The sequence below is a fragment of the Pseudophryne corroboree genome, chromosome 10 (genome assembly GCF_028390025.1).
Source record: "Pseudophryne corroboree isolate aPseCor3 chromosome 10, aPseCor3.hap2, whole genome shotgun sequence".
Taxonomy (NCBI): domain Eukaryota; kingdom Metazoa; phylum Chordata; class Amphibia; order Anura; family Myobatrachidae; genus Pseudophryne; species Pseudophryne corroboree.
The window spans coordinates 290,557,731-290,585,494 of NC_086453.1; the positions used below are offsets into that span (position 1 = coordinate 290,557,731).

The 27,764-nt window shown below is 47.6% G+C and overlaps 1 protein-coding gene across 3 annotated transcripts in view; it reads right to left on the reverse strand.

Annotated features, from left to right (window-relative positions):
* The window catches only part of MEGF6 (multiple EGF like domains 6), a 225,973-nt gene that overhangs the window by 68,276 nt on the left and 129,933 nt on the right, over window positions 1-27,764 (reverse strand). For all 3 annotated transcript variants that reach the window (XM_063943353.1, XM_063943351.1, XM_063943352.1), the window contains exons 18-19: window positions 12,294-12,425; window positions 10,482-10,610 (exon numbers count right to left, since the gene is read on the reverse strand). In XM_063943353.1, coding sequence (XP_063799423.1) covers window positions 10,482-10,610; window positions 12,294-12,425 — 261 coding nt within the window. The remainder of the gene's footprint in view (window positions 1-10,481; window positions 10,611-12,293; window positions 12,426-27,764) is intronic.

Here is a 27,764-nt window from a genome sequence, read left to right on the forward strand (position 1 = left end):
TTTCATAGAAAAATGTGCCCGGCGTTAGAATTGATGCAAGATTTATGAGGACACATCTGTATCCAAACAGAGGCAGAGGTCACAGTGTTAGTGGCAGTGTGAGTGCTGTGTCTATGTGAGTGAGTTGGTTGTGCAGTAGTGTTTGGAATATGTGTAAGGAGCATTATGTGTGTCATGTAAAAATGCATTAATAATGTGCAACATATGTGTAAAGGGGCACTAGGTGTGTCATTATGTGTATAAGGGCATTAATAATGTGCGGCATATGTGTAACAGGGTACTACTGTATGTGTGTCATTATGTGTATAGGGGCACTAATAATGTGCGCAAATGTGTAGGGGGCACTGTGTGTGCCATTATGTGTATAAGGGCGTTAATAATGTGCAGCATATGTGTAAGGGACATTATGTGTAAAAGGGCATTAATAAAGGTTGTCATAATGTGTAAGGCGCATTATGTTTATAAGGACATTAATAATGTGTCTCATATGTGTAAGGGGCATTACTGTGTGGAATTATGTGTATATATGCATTACTAATGTGTGGCATTATGTGTATAAGGTGCTCTACTATGTGGCATTGTGTATAGAAAGGGCACTACAGTGTCATCTAATGTGAATAAAGAGCAATAGGGTGTGATGTAATGTGAATAAGGGGCTCTACTGTGAGGAGTAACGTTTATAAGGTAAAATGATACTTCTGTGGGATGTAATATGGATTATGGACACTATCGCATGATAAAAAGTGAATAAAGTTGCAGTACTGTGTGGTGTAATTGGAATTGGGGTTACTATTGTGTGGCCATGACCCTTGCCAGCAAAAACACGCCCCTTTTTGGGCTGTGCGCCAAATGTGCGAACTGTTCCTATTTAAAATATAGGAGGTACAAACACCAAAATAAGGACTGCTATGGGTGAGGGGTGATGGTGCTGGGAAAGAGGTGCAAGGTCAGAGGCGGAACCAGCTGTGGTGCTAGGGGGCACCAGCCAAAATCTTGCCTAGGGCATCATATTGGTTAGGGCCGGCTCTGGATGCACAAGTAATGAGCTAACTGATCCATATGGTTGCATGGGCTTATATCTGCAGGTGTGGATGTGAATCCTATTAATGGAATATTAGGGCATGGGTAATAGAGGTTTTGGGCCTTATGTGGAGTTGGAGTAATTTGCACGTAAGTGTAAAATGCCTCCTGCAAAGACACAAAGCATTGCCGGCTGCAGACACGAAATGCCACCAACCTGAGAGGCAGCAAAATGCGTCTTCTACTGGACTCATTTACACCTGTCATTAGTCACAAGTCGCCTCCATCTAAGCAGCTGCACGGCGGCTTGTATATTTGGACATGACAGGGCTTGCTGGGGCCTGTAGTTTGCCAGTAAAAACACTTAATTATTTTTATTAACACATCTATTACCCCCCAAAAGGGTGATACAGCCCTAGTACTATCATCACAATGCGCCTGGTTTTACCTCTACATCCCTGGCCGGCCTAGGGCTGGTTTGAAACTATGGTGGCTGAAAGGTGTGTGTGTGTGTGTGTGTGTGTGTGTGTGTGTGTGTGTGTGTGTGTGTGTGTGATGGGGGGCGGGGGGGGGGGGGGGGGGTCAGAATGGCAACACCGCTATGTTAACAAGTTCTGAATGTCAAAAGGACTTTGACAAGGACATAAGGTCAACAAGAAATAATGGACATGTTGATAAGAGATCTTGCACCAAGGAAAGTGACCATCACAACCGATACACCGCCTATCTGCCGCTTCCTCAGCTCTGCGTGAGGCCTAAAATGTGTGAACGCACCCATACTGTAGCTTTACTGTACTTTATTTGTATATGTGTTTTGTGTAGAAATTCCTGATATTGGGCCTAATTCAGATCTGATCGCAGCAGCAAATTTATTAGCAGTTGGACAAAACCTTGTGCACTGCAGGGGGGGGCAGATATAACATGTGCAGAGAGAGTTAGATTTGGGTGGGGTGTGTCCAAACTGAAATCTAAATTGTAGTAAAACTAAAGCAGACAGTATTTATCCTGCACAGAAACAAAATAACCCACCCAAATCTAACTCTCTCTGCACATGTAATATCTGCGGGGGGCCCTCCCCCCTGCAGTGCACATGGTTTTGCCCATTAGCTAACAAATTTGCTGCTGTGATCAGGTCTGAATTAGGCCCATTGTCTTCTGTACTGCAACTGATCACCTGGGAGATGTTTGTTGTGCATCTTGGTAGTATTAGGGTATTTAAGACTAATAGTAATGTGTGTAATCTTCACAAACAGGACCCCAGCATGCCATGTGATTTAAGTATATGGTACTTTCAACTGGACTATTATAGAGGCAGTTCTGCCAAATTTAAAATAAACAACAACATTCTAATGTGATAAAGACTGTTCCGTCATAGAACTCTCACAATTAACGCTAGAGTAGTAGAAGTAGTGCCTATTTTCAAAAAGGGAAGTAAAGCTGAACCAGGTAATTATAGACCAGTTAGTCTTACATCTATAGTGGGGAAAGTATTGGAAGGTATTCTAAGAGATAGTATTCAGAAGTTCCTTGAAACCAATAAGGTAATTAAAAGGAATCAACATGGGTTTATGAAGGACAGATCCTGTCAAACCAACTTACTTGGCTTTTATGAAACAGTAAGCGCAAACCTAGATCAGGGTAAAGACGTGGATGTAATCTTTTTAGACTTTGCCAAAGCGTTCGATACTGTACCACACATGAGACTTATATACAAGCTACAAGAATCAGGGCTAGGAAGCACAATATGCACTTGGGTCAAAAACTGGTTAGATAATAGGAAGCAGCGCGTTGTGGTTAATGGATCTTTCTCTATCGTCCTAAGTGGATGCTGGGGTTCCTGAAAGGACCATGGGGAATAGCGGCTCCGCAGGAGACAGGGCACAAAAAAGTAAAGCTTTACTAGGTCAGGTGGTGTGCACTGGCTCCTCCCCCTATGACCCTCCTCCAGACTCCAGTTAGATTTTGTGCCCGAACGAGAAGGGTGCAATCTAGGTGGCTCTCCTAAAGAGCTGCTTAGAGAAAGTTTAGTTTAGGTTTTTTTCTTTACAGTGAGTCCTGCTGGCAACAGGATCACTGCAACGTGGGACTTAGGGGGAAAGTAGTAAACTCACCTGCATGCAGAGTGGATTTGCTGCTTGGCTACTGGACACCATTAGCTCCAGAGGGATCGAACACAGGCCCAGCCGTGGAGTCCGGTCCCGGAGCCGCGCCGCCGACCCCCTTGCAGATGCTGAAGCGTGAAGAGGTCCGGAAACCGGCGGCTGAAGACTCCTCAGTCTTCATAAGGTAGCGCACAGCACTGCAGCTGTGCGCCATTTTCCTCTCAGCACACTTCACTGGGCAGTCACTGAGGGTGCAGAGCGCTGGGGGGGGGCGCTCTGAGAGGCAAATATAAACCTTATACAAGGCTAAAAATACCTCACATATAGCCCATAGGGGCTATATGGAGATATTTAACCCCTGCCTGACTGGAAAAATAGCGGGAGAAGAACCCGCCGAAAAAGGGGCGGGGCCTATCTCCTCAGCACACGGCGCCATTTTCTGTCACAGCTCCGCTGGTCAGAACGGCTCCCAGGTCTCTCCCCTGCACTGCACTACAGAAACAGGGTAAAACAGAGAGGGGGGGCACATTAATGGCTATATATATATATATTAAAGCAGCTATAAGGGAGCACTTAATATAAGGATATCCCTTGTATATATAGCGCTTTGTGGTGTGTGCTGGCAGACTCTCCCTCTGTCTCCCCAAAAGGGCTAGTGGGTCCTGTCTTCATTAGAGCATTCCCTGTGAGTTTGCGGTGTGTGTCGGTACGTGGTGTCGACATGTATGAGGACGATATTGGTGTGGAGGCGGAGCAATTGCCAAATATGCAGATGTCACCCCCCAGGGGGTCGACACCAGAATGGATGCCTTTATTTGTGGAATTACGTGATGGTTTATCTTCCCTTAAACAGTCAGTTGAGGACATGAGGCGGCCGGACAATCAATTAATGCCTGTCCAGGCGCCTCAAACACCGTCAGGGGCTGTAAAACGCCCTTTGCCTCAGTCGGTCGACACAGACCCAGACACGGGCACTGATTCCAGTGACGACGGTAGAAATTCAAACGTATTTTCCAGTAGGGCCACACGTTATATGATTTTGGCAATGAAGGAGACGTTACATTTAGCTGATACTACAGATACCGTAAAACAGGGTATTATGTATGGTGTGAAAAAACTACAAACAGTTTTTCCTGAATCAGAAGAATTAAATGACGTGTGTGATGAAGCGTGGGTTGCTCCTGATAAAAAGTTGATAATTTCAAAAAAGTTATTGGCATTATACCCTTTCCCGCCAGAGGTTAGGGCGCGCTGGGAAACACCCCCTAAGGTGGACAAGGCGCTCACACGCTTATCCAAACAAGTGGCGTTACCCTCTCCTGAGACGGCCGCACTTAAGGATCCATCAGATAGAAAGATGGAAGTTATTCAAAAGAATATATACACACATGCAGGTGTTATACTACGACCAGCTATAGCAACTGCCTGGATGTGCAGTGCTGGAGTAGTTTGGTCAGAATCCCTGATTGAAAATATTGATACCCTAGATAGGGACAATGTTTTACTGTCGTTAGAACAAATAAAGGATGCATTTATCTATATGCGTGATGCACAGAGGGATATTTGCACACTGGCATCTCGGGTGAGTGCTATGTCCATTTCAGCCAGAAGAGCCTTATGGACACGACAGTGGACAGGCGATGCGGATTCAAAACGTCACATGGAGGTTTTGCCGTATAAAGGGGAGGAGTTATTTGGAGTTGGTCTATCAGACTTGGTGGCCACGGCTACTGCCGGGAAATCCACTTTTTTACCTCAAGTCACTCCCCAACAGAGAAAGGCACCGACCTTTCAACCGCAGCCTTTTCGCTCTTACAAAATAAGAGAGCAAAGGGCTTGTCGTACCTGCCACGAGGCAGAGGAAGAGGGAAGAGACACCAACAGGCAGCTCCTTCCCAGGAACAGAAGCCCTCCCCGGCTCCTGCAAAAACCTCAGCATGACGCTGGGGCCTCTCAAGCGGACTCGGGGACAGTGGGGGGCCGTCTCAAAAATTACAGCGCGCAGTGGGCTCACTCGCAGGTAGACCCCTGGATCCTGCAGATAATATCTCAGGGGTACAGGTTGGAATTAGAGACGGATCCTCCTCATCGTTTCCTGAAGTCTGCCTTACCAACCGTCTCTTCCGAAAGGGAGAGGGTGTTGGAAGCCATTCACAAGCTGTACGCTCAGCAGGTGATAGTCAAAGTACCCCTATTACAACAAGGAAAGGGGTATTATTCCACTCTATTTGTGGTACCGAAGCCGGATGGCTCGGTAAGGCCTATTCTAAATCTGAAGTCCTTGAACCTCTACATAAAAAAGTTCAAGTTCAAGATGGAGTCACTCAGAGCAGTGATAGCGAACCTGGAAGAAGGGGACTTTATGGTATCCTTGGACATCAAGGATGCGTATCTACACGTTCCGATTTACCCCGCACACCAGGGGTACCTCAGGTTCATTGTTCAAAACTGTCACTATCAGTTTCAGACGCTGCCGTTCGGATTGTCCACGGCGCCTCGGGTCTTTACCAAGGTAATGGCCGAGATGATGATTCTTCTTCGAAGAAAAGGCGTATTAGTTATCCCATACTTGGACGATCTCCTAATAAGGGCAAGGTCCAGAGAACAGCTGGAGACAGCTTTAGCACTATCTCAAGAGGTGCTAAGACAACACGGGTGGATTCTGAATATTCCAAAATCCCATTTAATCCCGACAACTCGTCTGCTGTTCCTAGGAATGATTCTGGACACGGTTCAGAAAAAGGTTTTCCTTCCAGAGGAAAAAGCCAAGGAGTTATCCGATCTGGTCAGGAACCTCCTAAAACCAGGAAAAGTGTCAGTACATCAATGCACAAGAGTCCTGGGAAAAATGGTGGCTTCTTACGAAGCAATTCCATTCGGCAGATTCCATGCAAGAATATTCCAAAGGGATCTGTTGGACAAATGGTCAGGGTCGCATCTGCAGATGCACCTGCGAATAACCCTGTCACCAAAGACAAGGGTGTCACTTCTGTGGTGGTTGCAGAAGGCTCACCTATTAGAAGGCCGCAGATTCGGCATTCAGGATTGGATCCTGGTGACCACGGACGCCAGCCTGAGAGGCTGGGGAGCAGTCACACAAGGAAGAAACTTCCAGGGAGTATGGACGAGTCTGGAAAAGTCTCTTCACATAAACATTCTGGAACTAAGAGCAATCTACAATGCTCTAAGCCAGGCGGAACTTCTCCTGCAAGGAAAGCCGGTGTTGATTCAGTCGGACAACATCACGGCGGTCGCCCATGTAAACAGGCAGGGCGGCACAAGAAGCAGGAGTGCAATGGCAGAAGCTGCCAAGATTCTTCGCTGGGCGGAGAATCACGTGATAGCACTGTCAGCAGTGTTCATCCCGGGCGTGGACAACTGGGAAGCAGACTTCCTCAGCAGACACGATCTTCATCCGGGAGAGTGGGGTCTACATCCAGAAGTCTTCAACATGTTAATAGACCGTTGGGAAAGACCAATTGTAGACATGATGGCGTCTCGCCTCAACAAGAAACTGGACAAATATTGCGCCAGGTCAAGAGATCCACAGGCAATAGCTGTGGACGCACTGGTAACTCCTTGGGTGTACCAGTCAGTGTATGTGTTTCCTCCTCTGCCGCTCATACCAAAGGTATTGAAGATCATACGGCAAAGAAGAGTAAGAACAATACTAGTGGTTCCGGATTGGCCGAGAAGGACTTGGTATCCGGAACTTCAAGAGATGCTCACGGACGAACCGTGGCCTCTACCTCTGAGAAGGGACCTGCTACAGCAGGGTCCCTGTCTTTTTCAAGACTTACCGCGGCTGCGTTTGACGGCATGGCGGTTGAACGCCAGATCCTAAAAGGGAAAGGCATTCCAGAAGAAGTCATTCCTACCTTGATTAAGGCACGGAAGGAAGTCACCGTGAAACATTATCACCGCATTTGGCGAAAATATGTAGCGTGGTGCGAGGATCGGAGGGTTCCGACGGAGGAATTCCAACTGGGTCGTTTCCTACATTTCCTGCAATCAGGATTATCTATGGGTCTCAAATTGGGATCCATTAAGGTTCAAATTTCGGCCCTGTCAATATTCTTCCAAAAAGAATTGGCCTCTGTCCCTGAGGTCCAGACTTTTGTCAAGGGAGTACTGCATATACAGCCTCCTGTGGTGCCTCCGGTGGCACCGTGGGATCTAAATGTAGTTTTAGATTTCCTCAAATCCCATTGGTTTGAACCATTGAAAAAGGTGGATTTGAAATATCTCACATTGAAAGTGACTATGTTACTAGCCCTGGCCTCTGCCAGGAGAGTATCTGAATTGGCGGCTTTATCTTATAAAAGTCCTTATCTAATCTTCCATTCGGATAGGGCAGAACTGCGGACTCGTCCGCATTTTCTCCCTAAAGTGGTATCAGCATTTCATCTGAACCAACCTATTGTGGTGCCTGCGGCCACTAGCGACTTGGAGGACTCCAAGTTGTTGGACGTTGTCAGAGCCTTAAAAATATACATTGCAAGGACGGCTGGAGTCAGAAAATCTGACTCGCTGTTTATATTGTATGCACCCAACAAGTTGGGCGCACCTGCTTCTAAGCAGTCGATTGCTCGTTGGATTTGTAACACAATTCAACTTGCACATTCTGTGGCAGGCCTGCCACAGCCTAAAACTGTAAAAGCCCACTCCACAAGGAAGGTGGGCTCATCTTGGGCGGCTGCCCGAGGGGTCTCGGCATTACAACTCTGCCGAGCAGCTACGTGGTCGGGGGAGAACACGTTTGTAAAATTTTACAAATTTGATACCCTGGCAAAGGAGGACCTGGAGTTCTCTCATTCGGTGCTGCAGAGTCATCCGCACTCTCCCGCCCGTTTGGGAGCTTTGGTATAATCCCCATGGTCCTTTCAGGAACCCCAGCATCCACTTAGGACGATAGAGAAAATAAGAATTTACTTACCGATAATTCTATTTCTCGGAGTCCGTAGTGGATGCTGGGCGCCCATCCCAAGTGCGGATTATCTGCAATACTTGTACATAGTTATTGTTAACTAATTCGGGTTATTGTTAAGGAGCCATCTTTAAGAGGCCCTTTCTGTTGTCATACTGTTAACTGGGTTTAGATCACAAGTTGTACGGTGTGATTGGTGTGGCTGGTATGAGTCTTACCCGGGATTCAAAATGCCTCCCTTATTGTGTATGCTCGTCCGGGCACAGTACCTAACTGGAGTCTGGAGGAGGGTCATAGGGGGAGGAGCCAGTGCACACCACCTGACCTAGTAAAGCTTTACTTTTTTGTGCCCTGTCTCCTGCGGAGCCGCTATTCCCCATGGTCCTTTCAGGAACCCCAGCATCCACTACGGACTCCGAGAAATAGAATTATCGGTAAGTAAATTCTTATTTTTTCAACTTGGACTGAAGTGCTAAGTGGTGTGCCGCAAGGCTCAGTATTAGGACCGCTATTGTTCAATATTTTCATTAACGACCTAACAGAAGGTCTAGAGAGCATGGTGTCAATTTTTGCAGATGATACCAAATTGTGTAAGGCTATAAATACAGAGGAGGATGCCAAGTCTCTTCAGAACGACTTAGTTAAATTAGAAGCATGGGCAGCCAAATGAAGAATGCGCTTCAACACAGACAAGTGTAAGGTAATGCACTGTGGTAACAAGAACAAAAATTACACCTACCTACTAAATGGGGTAAAATTAGGGGATTCTGTACTGGAAAAGGACTTAGGTGTCCTCATAGATAGCAAGCTAAGCAGTAGTACCCAAAGTAGGACTGCAGCAAAGAAGGCTAATAAGATATTAGCATGCATAAAACGGGGTATTGATGCTAGGGACGAGAGTATTATACTCCCGTTATATAAATCACTAGTGAGGCCACACCTTGAATACTGTGTACAGTTCTGGGCACAGTACTACAAAAAGGATATCCTGGAGCTTGAAAAGGTACAGAGGAGGGCGACCAAACTAATTAAGGGCATGGAGACGATGGAATACAAGGAAAGGCTTGAAAGACTAGGCATGTTTACATTGGAAAAGCGGAGACTAAGAGGGGATATGATCAACATCTACAAATATATAAGGGGACAATACACAGAGCTTGCGCGGGACCTGTTTTTGGTTAGATCAACACAGAGGACTCGTGGACACTCGCTCAGGTTAGAGGAAAGGAGATTCCGCACAATACGGCGTAAAGGCTTTTTCACGGTAAGGACAATACGTGTTTGGAATTCCCTGCCCGAGGGAGTTGTAATGGCGGAATCTGTCAACACCTTTAAGAATGGGTTAGATACATTCCTATTGGATAAGGATATCCAGGGGTATGGTGCATAGTCATGCATTATAGTTACTATAAATAGGGATAAAATGCAATGGCTGACAGCAGCATCAGTCAGAAATTTTAGTCAAATCATCATGCATAGGACACCACAAATAGGTTGAACTCGATGGACAATTGTCTTTTTTCAACCTCAGATACTATGTTACTATGTTACATTACAGAACCTGTACCAAGAAGTAGTTTTGAAGACAAAATGAAAAACTGTAAATGAGAAAAAGGCTTTTGTCTATGGTGATATTATGCAATGATTCTCTCCTCCATTGCCAATCAGACCCAGAGAAGTAGGTATACAGTAAATGGATTGTCTGGTGGCAATGTGTGGTGTACACCTTTGCTTGCATAATGTGGGCAAAGAGATTCATTTCCACACAGCAAAAAGTTATATGTTTAATTCCAGTAGCAACTGGTGATGTCATTAAGACATTAAGTGATGTCACTGCACTGACAGACTGCACACAAAATGGCTGCCACACAATGGGCCTGAATCTTAGCCGTGCGCTATGCTGATGTCAAACGCAGTTAAGCAAACTTTTGCTACTGTACTTGCGTCTAAGTTGCACCACATATGCGTCCCAACTGTGTACATACAGACTCACAGTACCGAAATTAGATGCACGCAGAAGTGTATTGAGAATACATTGCGCATTCCAGGATGGTGACAGGGAGGTGGCTATTCAGATGTACTACGATGGACTGTCTTATGGGAGTGTCGCAGACCTGCTTACGTACACAGACGCTTAGCCGCTCACATTGGAGGCAGTACTCAGATGGAGAATCTGTACTTACTATATGGCTGGTACAAGTTTCCATGTTGCGACCAATGGTGGCGTCTAAAGAGGCACCAAGAGGTATTACAGCATCTAAATACACTGAAGGTCGGCATCTCAGTCATCGCAGATTCAAACACAACATGCAACTATAATAGAAGACCTCTAAAGTGGACACGCAGTGTGTGAATTAGAATAAGCACCAATGTGTAAGTGACAGGTGCGTATAACACAAAACACAAATTGAAAAAAAAATACAGGTACATACGGAGCTCGCAGTAGGTTCCTCTCCAGCCAGTAGCACAGGTGCATGCCCCACTAACGTGATCGCAGAGTGCCCCGTTGTCACACTTGCACTGGTATCTGCAGTCCGAGCCGTACCATCTGGCAGGGCACTCTAATGGAACAAACAAGATGGCTGATGAACTCACATGCACGTCAGTTCCTGCTACTTCACAGAATATACAACATACACGTACTGTATGTGATCTCATGTCCACAAAATACAGGCCACTCAGTGGCAAAATCACTGGCTAATGGCGAACCAAAGTAAAATAAACATAAATCAATGACAATAAACAACAGCCAAAGCATACAAACCTCCACCAGCCCACATGTCACCTAGGAACCTAATAACAAAAAATAGCCCACTTTTCCATTATTAAGTGGCTGGCTCACAAATGTGTCTATATACTTCCATTACTGTGCAATAACGGGGGCTATTTGTGGAGTGGTTGCCGAACTCAACTACTTTAATACACTAGGGACTGTAATCACTTTATAGTGTGTGGCCCCAGACAACCCCAAGAACTGTTGTGGACACACAAGACCTTCTGGCAAACGCCTGTGAGGCCCGATTGCCGGTCCAGGTCTGATAATCCTGTTCCTCTCCTAAGGAAAGCATGCACACTCTAACACACATGTCTGATGGTGGAACGACCCTTTGGCTGAAACATTTGTAAGTATTTAATTGACATTTTTAGTGTAGCTACGGTCTGAATGATCTGTATTTTGGACTAAGATAATTGTTTTGTGAATACTGGGAATATTGTCTGTGAATACTGGCTACAGCTAATCCTTCTAGTGCTTCAGGGTTTCTGGTGAGTGCAGGCTGACTGTAGGGACATACGGCATGCTAGGCAAAGTCTCATTGGTGTTATGCATAACCAAAACCAGTTAGATTCTGCTGCTACTCATCAGCACATAGGCCCTCATTCCGAGTTGATCGCTCGCTAGCTACTTTTAGCAGCCGTGCAAACGAATAGTCGCCGCCCACGGGGGAGTGTGTTTTCGCTTTGCAAGTGTGCGAACGCCTGTGCAGCCCTGCTATGCAAAAACATTTTGTGCAAAACAAGACTAGCCCTCTAGTTACTTATCCTGTGCGATGAATCCTGCAACGAAGGTCACGGAATTGACGTCGGACACCCGCCCTGCAAACGCCTGGACACGCCTGCGTTTTTCCAAACACTCCCAGAAAAACGGTCAGTTGACACCCATAAACGCCCTCTTCCTGTCAATCTCCTTGCGATCGGCTGTGCGAATGGATTCTTCACTAAAACCATTGCACAGCAACGATGCTCTTTGTACCCATACGACGCGCGTGCGCATTGCGGTGCATATGCATGCGCAGTTTCGCCATTTTTTTAAGTGATCGCTGCGCAGCGAACAACGGCAGCTAGCGATCAACTCGGAATGACCCCCATAGTACAGTATTTGCTTTTTTCTGGAAACAGGAGGTTCTTCTACAGTCATTGCCGGTACAGTGTAATATCCCTGCCTGGAACTTGTATCACCAGACTAGTCCATTCCAGCTACTTTAGAGGCCTGGGTGAGAGCCACTCTGGTCTGTGCTTGGGACTGCTAGGATTACGGAGACAGAAAGCAGCTCCATTCTCAGGGCTCCGTGTTAACAGAAAGATAAACCACCCTGTTTAATATTCCAATGGTATAGCTGTTCTATATTTTCACTATCATCGTCTGTCATACGTCCATAGATCTCTTACAGTTCTTGTAGGTATGGTTACCTACCTCTGATTTAGAGGACTGGGGTTGTGATGATGTTACATGTGAAAACACTTACTCTGATCACAGTCTCTTCCTGTGTAGCCGGACTCACAGACGCACTGCCCTGTCGCTGGGTTACAGCCCCAATCGCTGTTGCTGCAGTTGCAGCTATCGGCACAGTCGGCTCCCCAGTGACCGCCATCACACGCTGCAAGATAAACACAAGTGGTTCTCAAAATTTGCTAGCATGTAAAGAAGTATAAAAAGGAACATTGTATTCTTAACATGATAGTAATAGTGTATACATGTGAACAGACGATGGTTAAATAACACAGTATTAATGATTTGGTAATTACATCTATAATTCCAGCACCAAGGACAGCTCAGAAAAGTTATCTAACATATGTTTATTTTTAATGGCCAGAGAGTGCTGTACAACAAGCAATGGCCTCTCTATTTCACTAAGGACCTAACTGAGGGATGCACATAAAGCTGATGGTTCTGATGTTTAGAGATATGAGAGTGTGTCTTTGGGGCAGGGCGGGGGTGGCGCTGCCTGTGTTTCCAGGAAATGGGGCCAACACTGGCAAGGCCGTTTTCTGATGCAGATTTACAGGCCTTGCAAGAGGGCAGTCGGCGGCCATTCTGAGTAAACTTAGGCTTATTCCAATGGCCGATGGGACCAGGTGAACCAATGATGCATCTTCGGACACAGCACTCGGATCTGAGATGCTGGCAGGAGGCATCTTTTTCCTTCAGAGGCATCCTGCAGGCATTAGCCCAGTGGTTCTTGAACTGTGTGCCGTGGCACCCTGGGGTGACTCGGGACAAATGCAGGGGTGCCCTGGGTTGGTGGTCCAGGACTAATTCAAATTATTTATGGTTAATCTAAGTGGTGGTGGCTGTCAGTCATAAAATATGTGGACAAACACTAGCAAATCCCGTCCCTCACCACCTCACTGAACCTCAGGATGGCATATAAACACAATTTACTTAATTTAATATTTTTTTTATCAATTTATTTTGGCCTAGGAGTGCTGTGAAAGAAAAATCTGATACTCTAGGGCAGGCATGTCCAAACTGCGGCCCTCCAGCTGTTGAGAAACTACACATCCCAGCATGCCTTGACACAGCTTTAGCATTCTTTGACAGCAAAACTGTGTCACCACATGCTGGGATATGTAGTTTCTCAACAGCTGGAGGGCCGCAGTTTGGACATGCCTGCTCTAGGGCATTGTGATTCCAAAAACTTTGGGAACCACTGCATTAGCCTGTTTTTCCACAGCAAAGGGCCATTTCAGAATCAGGTCCAGAGCCTCAGACCTGTCACTGTAGAGAATGTAAAGTGTTCCCATCACCTGTACACAATGGAATGTGTGTCTCAGTCATGTCACTAGTTATTTGTGAACTGACAGGTTCAATTCTCAGGGAATGGAGTTTGGCTGACAAAATGGCGGCCTCCGCTGTGATTAGATGACAGGCAGGGCCGGATTAACAATGGGGCTGATGGAGCTGCAGCTCCAGGCCCACCCTCTAAAATAGGCCCACAGCATTGTTCTGCAGTAGACAGGAAATAAAATTTCCTTCTACAGCAGCCTCCTAGGTAGGCATTGCCCACTCCGCCCTCAACACCCTAGGCCCCCTTCTCGTGGCCGCATTGCTGGTGGATCAAAAGGTGCCGCTGACAGAGACCGTATAAGGCTTTACTTGCCTTCCATGCCCTGCATATACAATGTGTCTCGGCAGCGCTTCCTCCACGCCTGGTGATGTGAAAGCATGTTCAGGGCCAGCTCGCGGGCTGCTCCAGCTGAGCAGCCGCGTGGGCGCTATCTCATAGGGGGAACTGTGCTGCAATAAGAACTAGTGCGCTGCGCTGCTGAATCCCTCCTCCGCCCTGTTAAAAGCAGCTGCAGGGACTGATCGCACAGCTGTCACTCCCACAAATACCAGCCCCCTGCCAGCCTCACTGGAACTGTGTGTGCTTCCTGGTTGCTGGTCCCTCCCCCGGGCCGGCAGCCACCAATGACGTGCTGTGAGGAGGCTTCCCTTCCTGTGCTGCAGCTGCACACTCAGAAGAGGCTCAAAGCTAAAGACAGACTTGTTCAAGAATTGTGGTATGTACAGTACGTAACTGCAGTGGGTTGATGGTGTATAAAGCAATCTGTGGGTGGGGTAGTGGTTTATTAAAGTTATAGAAGTGTAAAAAAGTTATCCTGTGTTGTGTGTTATTTATGTAGGGGGTATATTATTTTGGGGTGTGGTATGATATCTGTGGGGTGTATTATTGTGTGGGGGTGGGGTGTGTGTAAATGATATCTGTGGGGTGTATTATTGTGTGGGGGTGGGGTGTGTGTAAATGATATCTGTGGGTGTATTATTGGGTGGGGTGTGTGTAAATGATATCTGTGGGGTGTATTATTGGGTGGGGTGTGTGTAAATTATATCTGTGGGGTGTATTATTTGGTGGGGTGTGTGTAAATGATATCTGTGGGGTGTATTATTGTGTGGGGGTGGGGTGTGTGTAAATTATATATGTGGGGTGTATTATTGTGTGGGGGTGGGGTGTGTGTAAATGATATCTGTGGGGTGTATTATTGTGTGGGGGTGGGATGTGTGTAAATGATATCTGTGGGGTGTATTATTGTGTGGGGGTGGGGTGTGTGTAAATGATATCTGTGGGGTGTATTATTGTGTGGGGGTGGGGTGTGTGTAAATGATATCTGTGGGGTGTATTATTGTGTGGGGGTGGGGTGTGTGTAAATGATATCTGTGGGGTGTATTATTGTGTGGGGGTAGGGTGTGTATAAATGTTATCTGTGGGGTGTATTATTGGGTGGGGTGTGTGTAAATTATATCTGTGGGGTGTATTATTTGGTGGGGTGTGTGTAAATGATATCTGTGGGGTGTATTATTGTGTGGGGGTAGGGTGTGTATAAATGTTATCTGTGGGGTGTATTATGTGGGGTGCATTATTATGTGGTGTAGGAGTATATAAATGTGAAGAGGGTTGGAATGTATTATATGGGGTGGGTGTTTATTAATATGATTTGAGGGATGTGGGGTGTATTATTATGTGGGATGGGTGTGTATTAATGTTACCTGAGGGTTGATGTGTTTAAACACTATCTGCAGGGTGGATCATTTTGAGGGATGGGGTGTATTTAAGTTTTGGTGTGTGTATATTAATGATATCTTGGAGGAATAGTGGTATTGCTACAGTGGAGTAGTGGGAATACATATGATATCCCGGCGCTCGGGATGCTGGCAGTTAAAATACCGACTGCTGCATCCCGGCGCTGGGAAACCCGACACCTTTGGGAAAAGGTACCTAACCCTAATCCCTAACCCCCCTATGCCTCCCTCCCCTGCAGCCTAACCTTAACCCTCCCCGGGGGTGCCTAGCCCTAACCCCCCTCCCTGCATTCTAAACCCAACCCGCGTAGCCTAACCCTAGCGGGTTAACATGGTGCTAGCTGACCTGGGGCCGGCCCTGACATCAAAAAGCTGCCACCCCGCCACTACAGCACCCAGACTCCAAAATACAGCCCAGTCAAAGCAGTATATATATGTTCATATTCATCCAGGAGAATGCCAGCACTCACAATATCAATGGCAGCTTGCCCCAGTGCGTAATTATAATAAGACATACAGATGTAGCCACAAAGTACTAATCACATCATGTGTGCCCGTGAATGGCTGTACGTGTGCATATGCATGTGCGTGGCCATAGAGAATACATTAACTCAGCGCTGGGTGCGAATAGTTGCAGTTAGGCGCATCAAATTTCACCCGCGATATGGACAAGGCTTTCTACATCAGTATCTTTCCAATAAACAGGCAAATAAGTATATTCCACAATCAGTCTTTCGGGACGTACGCACTGTCGTCAGAACCACATACAATGCATTGTGGTCCTAATGATGGTGCGGATGCCCTGAAACGTTGATCATGTAATATACTTGTTTGCCAGTATATACGTGTGTGTGTGTGTGTGTGTGTGTGTGTGTGTGTGTGTGTGTGTGTGTGTGTGTGTATATATATATATATATATATATATATATATATTTTTTTTTTATTTATTTGAGAGAGAGTACATCCGTAAAGTAGTATATATAGGGAATTTGTAAATTGAAGGTAGGTGGCTAGCTATGCCCTCACCTATATCAGTAGTCACACCCCCGCCATGCTGGTCACACCCCCTGTGCCAGCGCACAATAGGCCCTTCATAAATTTCAGCTCCAGGCCCATCAGGATCTTAATCTGGCACTGATGACAGGCATAATTCCATGTTTGTGATAGCTATTTTTTTTCCCCCAATAATGTTTTTTTTCCCAATAATGTTTATTGGGTTTTTCAAAGAAAACAGTAGAAACACAGCAGCAGGCAGTACAGAGAAGAACAAAATAAGTAGGCCGAGCAACAACCAATTGTCAAAGATACAGAGAACACAATACGAAGACTTTTATCACATGCGAGGCAAGCCATTAGTTGAGCTAATGTCAAATACTGCCAAAACAGCAATAAGCTGAAGCATATATGTAGATCAGAAAGGTAAAAGGCAAAGCAAAAGAACAGGAGAAAAAGGTGAGAAAAAAGTGGGAGAGAGACAAAAGAGGAGTAAAGAAAAGAAGGGATTGTGTGACACGCCAGTAGTCTATCCAATTAATTATGAAAAGGAAACTCCTCAGTTTAGCAGTGCACAGTCAGGGTCGAAATGTAGTACCTGAAAAATATAAGGCTCATTCTTAAACCCCATGTGATTGGTATGTCGGTGTGGTCTTGAAATCCAGCCAGGGGTACCATACGGTAGTGAATCCCTGGTGGTTTTCAGGCGTCATTCTCAATTCTTCCATCAACATACACATATCTATCCTGCTAAACCACTCCTTCACAGTAGGGGGGATTAGTACACCGCCAACGGACTGGAATTACCGCTTTGGCTGCACTATTGAGAAACGTTAATAGGGATTTCTCTAACGTCCTAGTGGATGCTGGGAACTCCGTAAGGACCATGGGGATAGCGGGCTCCGAAGGAGGCTGGGCACTCTAGAAAGATCTTAGACTACCTGGTGTGCACTGGCTCCTCCCACTATGACCCTCCTCCAAGCCTCAGTTAGATTTCGTGCCCGGCCGAGGTTGGATGCACACTAGGGGCTCTCCTGAGCTCTTAGAAAGTTATAGTCTTAGAATTTGTTCTTTTCAGTGAGACCTGCTGGCAACAGGCTCACTGCAGCGAGGGACTAAGGGGAGAAGAAGCGAACTCGCCTGCTTGCAGCCGGATTGGGCTTCTTAGGCTACTGGACACCATTAGCTCCAGAGGGATCGACCGCAGGCCCAGCCTTGATGTTCGGTCCCGGAGCCGCGCCGCCGTCCCCCTTACAGAGCCAGAAGCAAGAAGATGGTCCGGAAAATCGGCGGCATGAAGACTCAGTCTTCACCAAGGTAGCGCACAGCACTGCAGCTGTGCGCCATTGCTCCTCTCACACACTTCATACTCCGGTCACTGAGGGTGCAGGGCGCTGGGGGGGGGTGCCCTGAGGCAGCAATAAAAACACCTTGGCTGGCAAAAATACCTCAATATATAGCCCCAGGGGCTATATATGAGGTAAATACCCCTGCCAGAAGTCCATAAAAAACGGGAGAATAGTCCCCGAAAAAGGGGCGGAGCCTATCTCCTCAGCACACTGGCGCCATTTTCCCTCACAGCTCCGTTGGAGGGAAGCTCCCTGGCTCTCCCCTGCAGTCTACAAGGGTTAAAAAAAAGAGAGAGGGGGCACTAAATTTAGGCGCAGTATACATTATATATATATATAGATATAAAGCTATAGGGGACATAACTCAGTTAGTCCCTGCAGTATATAGCGCTCTGGTGTGTGCTGGCATACTCTCACTCTGTCCCCCCAAAGGGCTTTTGTGGGTCCTGTCCTCGTTTAGAGCATTCCCTGTGTGTCTGCGGTGTGTCGGTACGGCTGTGTCGACATGTTGAATGAGGAGGCTTATATGGTGACGGAACAGAGGCCGATATATGTGATGTCGCCCCCTGTGGGGCCGACACCAGAGTGGATAGAGAGGTAAAAGGTATTAACCGACAGTGTCAACTCCTTACATAAAAGGGTGGATGACGTAACAGCTGTGGGACAGCCGGCTTCGCAGCCCGCGCCTGCCCAGGCGTCTCAAAGGCCATCAGGGGCTCAAAAACGCCCGCTCTCTCAGATGGCAGACACAGATGTCGACACGGAGTCTGACTCCAGTGTCGACAAGGTGGAGACATATACACAATCCAATCCGTGACTTGATCCCGGCAATAAAAAATGTGTTATACATTTCTGACTTTAACCTCTATAAATGGGTTTTAGGTTTGGGGAGAAAAAACAGGCAGTGTTTTGTTCCCCCATCAGATGAATAAATGAAGTGTGTGAAAACCGTGGGTTCCCCCGTTAAGAAACTGGTAATTTATAAAAAGTTACTGATGGCGTACCCTTTCCCGCCAGGAGGATAAGTTACGCTGGGAGATATCCCCTAGGGTGGATAAGGCGCTCACACGTTTGTCAAAAAAGGTGGCACTGCCGTCTTAGGATACGGCCACTTTAATAGGTACCTGTTGATAAAAAACAGGAGGCTATCCTGAAGTCTGTATTTACACACTCAGGCACTAGACTGAGACCTGCAGATAGTGCTGCTGCAGCGTGGTTGGTGACCCTGTCAAACAGGGATAATAGTTGGCAAACATAAAAACATATTAAAGACGTTGTCTTATATATGGGGGATGCACAGAGGGATATTTTGCCGGCTGGCATCCAAAATAAATGTAATGTCCATTCTGTCAGGAGGGTATTAGAGACCTGTCACTGGACAGGTGATGCTGACTTAAAAAGCGCATAGAGAGCCTTATAAGGGTGAGGAATTATTTGGGGATGGTCTCTGGGACCTCGTATCCACAGCAACTGCTGGGAAGAAATAATTTTACCTCAGGTTTCCTCACAGAAAAAGGTACAGTCCTTTCGGCTTCAGAAAAGCAAGCGGGTCAAATGGCGCTTCCTTTCTGTACAGAGACAAGGGTAGAGGGAAAAAGCTGCACCAGTCAGCCTGTTCCCAGAATCAAGATTCTTCCCCCGCCTCCTGTGAGTACACACCATGACGCGGGTGCTCCACAGGTGTAGCCAGGTACGGTGGGGGGCCGCCTCAAAAATTTCAGCAATTAGTGGGCTCGCTCACAGGTGGATCCCTGTTTCTTCCAAGTAGTATTTCAGGGGTACAAGCTGGAATTAGAGATGTCTCCCCCCAGCCGTTTCCTAAAATATGCCATGCTGACAACTCCCTCAGGCAGGGAGGCTGTGCTAGAGGCAATTAATAAGCGGTATTCCCAGCAGGTAATACTCAAGGTGCCCCTACTTCAACAAGGACGGGGTTACTATTCCACACGGGTTGGGGTACCGAAACCGCATGGTTCGGTGTGACCCATTTTATATTTAAAATCCTTGAACATAAAAAAATTCAAGTTCAAGATGGAATCGCTCAGGGCGGTTATTGCAAGCCTGGACGAGGGGGATTACATGGTATCCCGGGACATCAAGGATGCTTACCTGCATGTCCCCATTTACCATCCTCGCCAGGAGTACCTCAGATTTGTGGTACAGGATTACCATTACCAAGTCCAGACACTGCCGTTTGGACTGTACATGGCACCGAGGGTGTTTTATCAAGGTAATGGCCGAAATGATGATACTCCTTCAAAAAAAAAGGGAGTTGTAATTATCCCGTACTTGGACAATCTCGTTATAAGGGCGAGGTCCAAGGAGCAGTTGGTAGTCGGGGTAGCACTATTTTGGAAAGTGCTACAACAGCATAGGTGGATTCTAAACAGTCCAAAGTCACAGCTGGTTCCTATGACACGTCTACTGTTCCTGGGGATGGTTCCTTGACATAAACCAGAAATAGTGTTTCTCCCGGAGGAGAAAGCCAAGGAGTTGTCATCTCTAGTCAGAGACCTCCTGAAACCAAAATAGGTAGCGGTGCATCATTGCACGCGAGTCCTGGGAAAAATGGTAGCTTCTTACGAAGCAATCCCATTAGGCAGGTTCCATACAAGAACTTTTCAGAGGGACCTGTTGGACAAGTGGTCCGGATCGCATCTTCCGATGCATAGGCTGATAACCCTGTCTCCAAGGACCAGGGTATCTCTACTGTGGTGGCTGCAGAGTGCCCATCTTCAAGAGGGCCGCAGGTTCGGCATACAGGACTAGGTCCTAGTGACCATGGATTCCAGCCTTTGAGGCTGGGGGGCAGTCACATAGGGAAGAAACTTCCAGGGACTTTGGTCTAGTCAGGTTATTTCCCTACACAAAAATATTCTGGATCTGAGGGCCATTTACAATGCCCTGAGGCCAGCAAGGCCTCTGCTTCAAAACCAGCCGGTACTGATCCAATCAGATAACATCACGGCAGTCGCCCATGTAATCAACAGGGCGGCACAAAAAGCAGGATGGCGATGGCAGAAGCCACAAGGATTCTCCGATAGGCGGAAAATCATGTGTTAGCACTGTCAGCAGTGTTCATTCCCGGAGTGGACAACTGGGAAGCAGATCTTCTCAACAGACACGACCTCCACCCGGGAGAATGGGGACTTCCTCCAGAAGTCTTCCAATAGGATTGTACACCATTGGGAAAGGCCACAGGTGGACATGATGGCGTCCCGCCTTAACAAAAAGCTATAAAAGATATTGCTCCAGGTCAAGGGACCCTCAGGCGATAGCTATGGACGCTCTGGTAACACCGTGGGTGTACCAGTCGGTTTAGATGTTCTCCCCTCTGCCTCTCATACCAAAGGTACTGAGAATAATAAGAAGGCGAGGAGTAAGAACGATACTCGTGGATGGCCAAGAAGAGCTTGGTACCCAGAACTTCAAGAATTTATATCAGAGGACCCATGGCCTCTGCCACTCAGTCAGGACCTGCGGCAGCAGGGGCCCTGTCTGTTCCAAGACTTACCGCGGCTGCGTTTGACGGCATGGCGGTTGAACGCCGGATCCTGAAGGAAAAGGGCATTCCGGAGGAAGTAATTCCTACGCTTACTAAAGCCAGGAAAGAGGTTACAGCAACTCATTATCACCGCATATGGCGAAAATATGTTGCATGGTGTGAGGCCGAAAGGGCCCCAACAGAGGAATTTCAACTAGGTCGATTTCTGCATTTCCTGCAAGCAGGAGTGACTATGGGCCTTAAATTGGGTTCCATTAAGGTACAGATCTCGGCTCTGTCGATTTTCTTTCAAAAAAGAACTAGCTTCAGTACCTGAAGTTCAGACATTTATAAAAGGAGTGCTGCATAGTCAGCCCCTGTTTGTGCCTCCTGTGGCACCTTGGGATCTCAACGTGGTGTTGAGTTTTCTTAAAATCACATTGGTTTGAACCACTAAAAACCGTGGATCTGAAATATCTCACATGGAAGGTGGTTATGTTATTGGCCTTGGCTTCTGCCAGGCGAGTATCAGAATTGGCGGCTTTGTCTTGTAAAAGCCCTTATTTGATTTTCCATATGGATAGGGCAGAATTGAGGACTCGTCCCCAGTTTCTCCCTAAGGTGGTGTCAGCGTTTCACCTGAACCAGCCTATTGTGGTGCCTGCGGCTACTAAGGATTTGGAGGACTCCAAGTTGCTAGACGTTGTCAGGGCCCTGAAAATATATGTTTCCAGGACGGCTGGAGTCAGAAAATCTGACTCGCTGTTTATCCTATATGCACCCAACAAGCTGGGTGCTCCTGCTTCTAAGCAGACTATTGCTCGTTGGATTTGTAGTACAATTCAGCTTGCACATACTGTGGCAGGCCTGCCACAGCCAAAATCTGTCAATGCCCATTCCACAAGGAAGGTGGGCTCATCTTGGGCGGCTGCCCGAGGGGTCTCGGCTTTACAACTTTGCCGAGCAGCTACTTGGTCAGGGGCAAACACGTTTGCAAAATTCTACAAATTTGATACCCTGGCTGAGGAGGACCTGGAGTTCTCTCATTCGGTGCTGCAGAGTCATCCGCACTCTCCCGCCCGTTTGGGAGCTTTGGTATAATCCCCATGGTCCTTACGGAGTTCCCAGCATCCACTAGGACGTTAGAGAAAATAAGAATTTACTCACCGGTAATTCTATTTCTCGTAGTCCGTAGTGGATGCTGGGCGCCCATCCCAAGTGCGGTTTATCTGCATTACTTGTACATAGTTATTGTTAACTAAATCGGGTTATTGTTGAGCCATCTGTTGAGAGGCTCTATTGTTTCATACTGTTAACTGTGTTTCATATCACGAGTTGTACGGTGTGATTGGTGTGGCTGGTATGAGTCTTACCCGGGATTCAAAATCCTTCCTTATTGTGTACGCTCGTCCGGGCACAGTACCTAACTGAGGCTTGGAGGAGGGTCATAGTGGGAGGAGCCAGTGCACACCAGGTAGTCTAAGATCTTTCTAGAGTGCCCAGCCTCCTTCGGAGCCCGCTATCCCCATGGTCCTTACGGAGTTCCCAGCATCCACTACGGACTACGAGAAATAGAATTACCGGTGAGTAAATTCTTATTTTTTTTTATAACGTTAGAGAGCCAGGGAGCAAATTAAAGAACCAAAAAGCGGGTTCAGAAGGGATTTCCGACCCCACAATCAACCTAGAGATAGAAATAACTGTGTTCCAGAAAGGGCGGAGTAAACGACAACCCCACCAGATACGTAGTGGGGAACCAGTTTCATTGTTACATTGCCTGCCCCAAGAAACATTTTAGCCAATGTCAGGGGGCATCTATACCAGCTAGATACATTTTTGAATTGAGTCTCAATCACTCAACAATAACTAACCGAGGGTGGCTTCGGCGGACATGGAGTAGCACACAGGCTGTGTGTCTCTCCAGCTACTTTATCCTGAATTCCCATCCTGTGTCCCCCCCCTGGGCCTGCAGACCGCCCCAATACCTGGGAGGCAGTGTGGAGGTGCCCCTGTACCGCTGTGGGACCCGTCTGCTCTTTATCCGCTGCGGCAGACCGATTCCGGTGTGCGGGGGTCCGGGGCCCGCTGGATCACGTGGGACGCCGCCATCCTGATTGCCCGCGGTGAGAGCCTGCACTCGGATCCTGCCTTAAGCGCTGCCTGCACCCGTTTCCGCGGCTGCCGCTGCCGTGGGAGACTGTGGCGCTTCTCCTCCTTTGCTCCCGCCTGTGCCTGAGAGCGTCTCCGAGGGGTTCCCGGCCGCGGCGCTGTCACGTGACCCGCCGCCGCTCTCCTCGCTCGCTCCGGCGGCCCCAGCCTGTACTCTCCGGCTCCTGCACTGTCCTCCTTTACTCTACTGCTGGGGATGAGGTGCGCGGCACGGCTGTCCAATATAAGTGCCTGTGCCCTCCCCACATTATAAGTGCTGCCCTGCCCAGTTCAGCTCTACACAGGGGAAGGGGAGCCGTGCTGTATTAACCCCTGGAGTATCCCACAGGGCATATCTGTCCAAATCAATGCTGCTGGTGTCCCTTATGCTGTTGTGAATTCTCATTCCGGGCTGGCAGAGGCTGATTCCTCTGATACGACCATGTTCCCGTGGTCGTTCGCTGGACAGTTTTGATATACTATATTTACCCGCAGCCTGTGACTGGACAATTCTGATATACTACACTATATTATACATTGGCTGCCCCTGGACAGTTTTTGCTATATTCTTTACTATACTTCCTTGCTCCCTGCTGTCTGCTCGGCTATAATGGTCAAGCCGCATCAGTCTGCCGCGGCTGTGGCGAAGTTAGAAAAATTTGCCAGAAATCCTCCGACACGGTCCCAGCAGGGGGGGGAGGTACGGTCGACTTCGGCACCGCCTTCTCCGTCGGCTAGCTCCTCATCTGTGGAGGCCACCGATGCTGCTTTACAAAAGGTGCTGGATGCGGTCACGGCCAGTGAAGCCCGCTTGGCCGACAGGATCGGTCAGGTCCAGGCGGACTTATCTATTATACACCAAGACCTTCAGCGGGTGCGAGAGAGGGTTGGTGAAGTTGAAACGCGCATCTCCACGCTGGAAGACACGGTAACGCCTCTCAGTAGACGCACTTCTGCTCTGGAGTCTCAGATGACGGAGGTACATAAAAAGATGACGGATATGGAGGGGAGATTGCGATGAAACAATGTCCGTTTCGTCGGACTTCCGGAGAAGGAGGAGGGTGCCTCCCCTGAAAAATTTCTTGAACGTTGGCTGCTGAATACGTTTGGAGCGGAGGAGTTCACCTCACACTTTGCAGTGGAGCGTGCCCATAGGGTCCCAATGCGTCCACTTCCTCCAGGGGCACCTCCCCGTACGTTTAATGCCAAGCTCCTTCATTATCGGGATAGAGATGTGATTCTGAGACTGGCCCGCACTAAGGGCCCCCTTAAGTGGAACGGTTCTACAATTTCAGTTTTTCCGGATTTTGCTATCAACGTCCAGAAGGATAGAGCTCAGTTCGTCCCTGTGAAACGCAGGCTGCGTGAACTGAATATCCCTTATGCCATGCTCTTTCCGTCTAAACTGCGGGTGGTCTCGGATGGAGAAACAAAATTCTTCATGACCCCTCGTGAAGCATCAGTGTGGCTGGACAGACGCTTTCCGGCACGGCGCGCGTTAGCCGCTGATTGAACTTATGCATTTGATTTCTCTACTTACAAGTATACCGTTTCTCTTATGCCTGCTATGTTATTTTTGTGTTGACTCGGGAGGGATGTATAGCTATTTGTGGATATATTCTTCACGATTCCCCGCAAGATGTTAGTTTGGCTGGATGGACGCTTTCCGGCTCGGGGGGGCATTAGCCGCTGATTGAACTCCTGTATGTGATTTTTCTACTAGTCACTATGCTATTATTTTGTGTTGTGCTGCTATGTTGCGCACGTAGGGGCTCTCTGTGGCTCTTATGGACCTTCACTGGGAATGGGTAGGTCTGCGGAGACGGTAGACTGTTAGATGCTACTTCTTTACGGTTCTTAGGCTTTATAATCTCTGTGTTTGTTTGGTCATAAAGTCTTTAAGGGGTAAAGGGATATAAAGTTGGGGTGGGTGTAGTGGTCTAGGGGGGGATTTGAGTTTAGCTGGGAGATTCTCCTGTCTTAAGAACATTAAATTCATGGCCCCCTTATTGGATTTAGAATTTGGCCTTGTTTGGTATTGGCGGAGTATGTTAAGGCGTTCTCTGCCTTAGCTCTTATTGTTAGTATTTAGGGTATTTTGTTGTTAGGGGTCCTGGTATGCTGCTAATTTTAGGTGGTATACGGGGTGGGGGTGGGGGTTCTGTTAGACTGTTATTATTTGTTTTAACTTTTCGCTGTGCAATGTGCTTGTTTCCGCTACGTCTATGTCGCAGCTAACTGCGAGCGTATCTTTCTTGGTAGTCACTGGGGGCGGCCGGCTGCGGGTGCTCTGTGATATTACAACAATGCCCTGCTATGGCTTTGGTTAAGTTTCTGTCGTGGAATGTGCGGGGGATCAATGACAAAATTAAGCGCTCCCTGGTGCTTCGACAGATTAAGCTTTACGCCTCAGATATAATTTGCCTGATGGAAACCCACTTACTGGGTACTAAGATTATGTCACTTAAAAAACCTTGGGTGGGCTGGGCTTACCATTCCATGCATACCGCAGCGTCCCGGGGAGTGTCGATCCTAATTAGGAAGTCTGTTCCCTTTGCGCTTGATTCTGTGCAAACGGATCAATGGGGTAGATATGTGTTTCTCAAGTGCAGAATTAACTCCGTCCCCCTATTATTGCTGGCTGTGTATGTGCCCCCTCCATACTCGCATGACGTCCTTAAAAAGGCGTCTGCCTTTATGGCTGCATCCCCTGGGGTAGCTGTTATCTGTATGGGTGACTTCAACAACGTTTTAAACCACGAGTTGGATAGGCTGTCTACAGCATCCTCCAACCCACAGCCCAAGCGTTCCCCATTTGCAGACACTGTTTCGGAGCTGACTTTGGTTGACCCCTGGAGATTGAAGTATCCCGACTTGAGGTAGTACTCATGTTTTTCACACTCTCACTCATCCTTCTCTAGGATAGATTTGGCTCTTTTGTCCCGGGAGCTTTTGCCCAAAGTTCGAACTGTCAGATATGAGACTAGGGGTATCTCGGATCACTCCCCCATATCGTTACATATTGACTTAAACTGTCAGCGAGGCCAAGCAGTGTGGAAATTCAATCCCTTTTGGCTGACGCATATGGGTGAGGGATCCGACTTGGAAGCTAGCTGGTTAGAATTCTTTGTTATGCATGAACACACCTCGGATGTGTCTTTGCTGTGGGACACTTTCAAGGCCTTTGTAAGAGGAACATTGATTAAACGGGTGGGGAGTCTTAAATCCTCCTTTAGAAAACGTGAATCTGAATTGGAGGCCCGGGTAGTTGCTTCAGAGCTGATGTATGTGCGCGATGGCCTAGACGCCTCTAAGTTGGTGTGGCTCCATGCGCTGGGTGAATGGAAGGAATACCTGTGGGGGAAAACCCAGCACAGACTTCTCTTCTCCTCGCATGTCCAATATGCTATTGGGGATAGACCAGGTTCTTATTTGGCCAATCTTGCAAGGGGTGACCGCTCCTTTCATACTGTAGTGGAGGTTTTGGACTCGGCTGGGTCTGTACTGGACCGCACCCCCCAAATCGTGGCGGAATTTGTCTCATACTATCAGGCGCTCTATAGTTCTAAATTGTCCTGTTCCCCACTAGAACTGCGTGACTACTTGGATGGAATCCACTTGCCCCGTGTCTCCAGTGAAGCCAGGGCTCTTCTCGATGCTCCTTTGTCGTTGGAGGAGATTGAGATTGCGATCTCTGCCTCCCCCGATGGTAAGGCCTCCGGCCTTGATGGCATTCCGTCAGAACTGTATAGGAAGCATATCAAAATTTTTGCCCCTCAGTTGCTTAAGTTATTCAATGAAATCTTTGCCCAAGGCGCGCTTCCCCCGTCTATGGCAGAGGCGTTGATTATAGTAATTCCCAAGCCAGATAAGGACCCCAGGAGGGTTGAATCATACCGTCCTATTTCCCTGCTGCCCACGGACATTAAAATCCTAGCCAAGGTTCTGGCTTCCAGACTTTACCAGGTTATCTCCCAAATTATTCACCCTGACCAAACGGGCTTCATGCCTGGCAAGTCCACTGCTGTAAATTTGAGGCGCCTGTTCACTCATTTTCAGGTTTCTCGGGGGGAGGACTGCTCTGCCGTTATAGCCTCTTTAGATGCCGCAAAGGCTTTTGATTTGGTGGAGTGGGCCTTCCTCTGGGAGGCTATGGGTAGGTTTGGCGTGGGCCCCAACTTTATTGGCTATGTTAAATTATTGTATTCTCTGCCCATGGCCAGAGTCTCGGTGAACGGGTTTGTTTCGGACTCCTTTCCCCTGTCCAGGGGAACGAGACAAGGCTGCCCTTTGTCTCCGACTGTTTGCCATTGCTATTGAGCCATTGGCATGTTTGATTAGAGCAAATCCAGATATTGTGGGTATTAGGGTTGGCGCAAGAGAGGACAGGATAGCGTTATACGCTGATGACCTCTTGCTCTTTGTGGACGACTACTTCTCC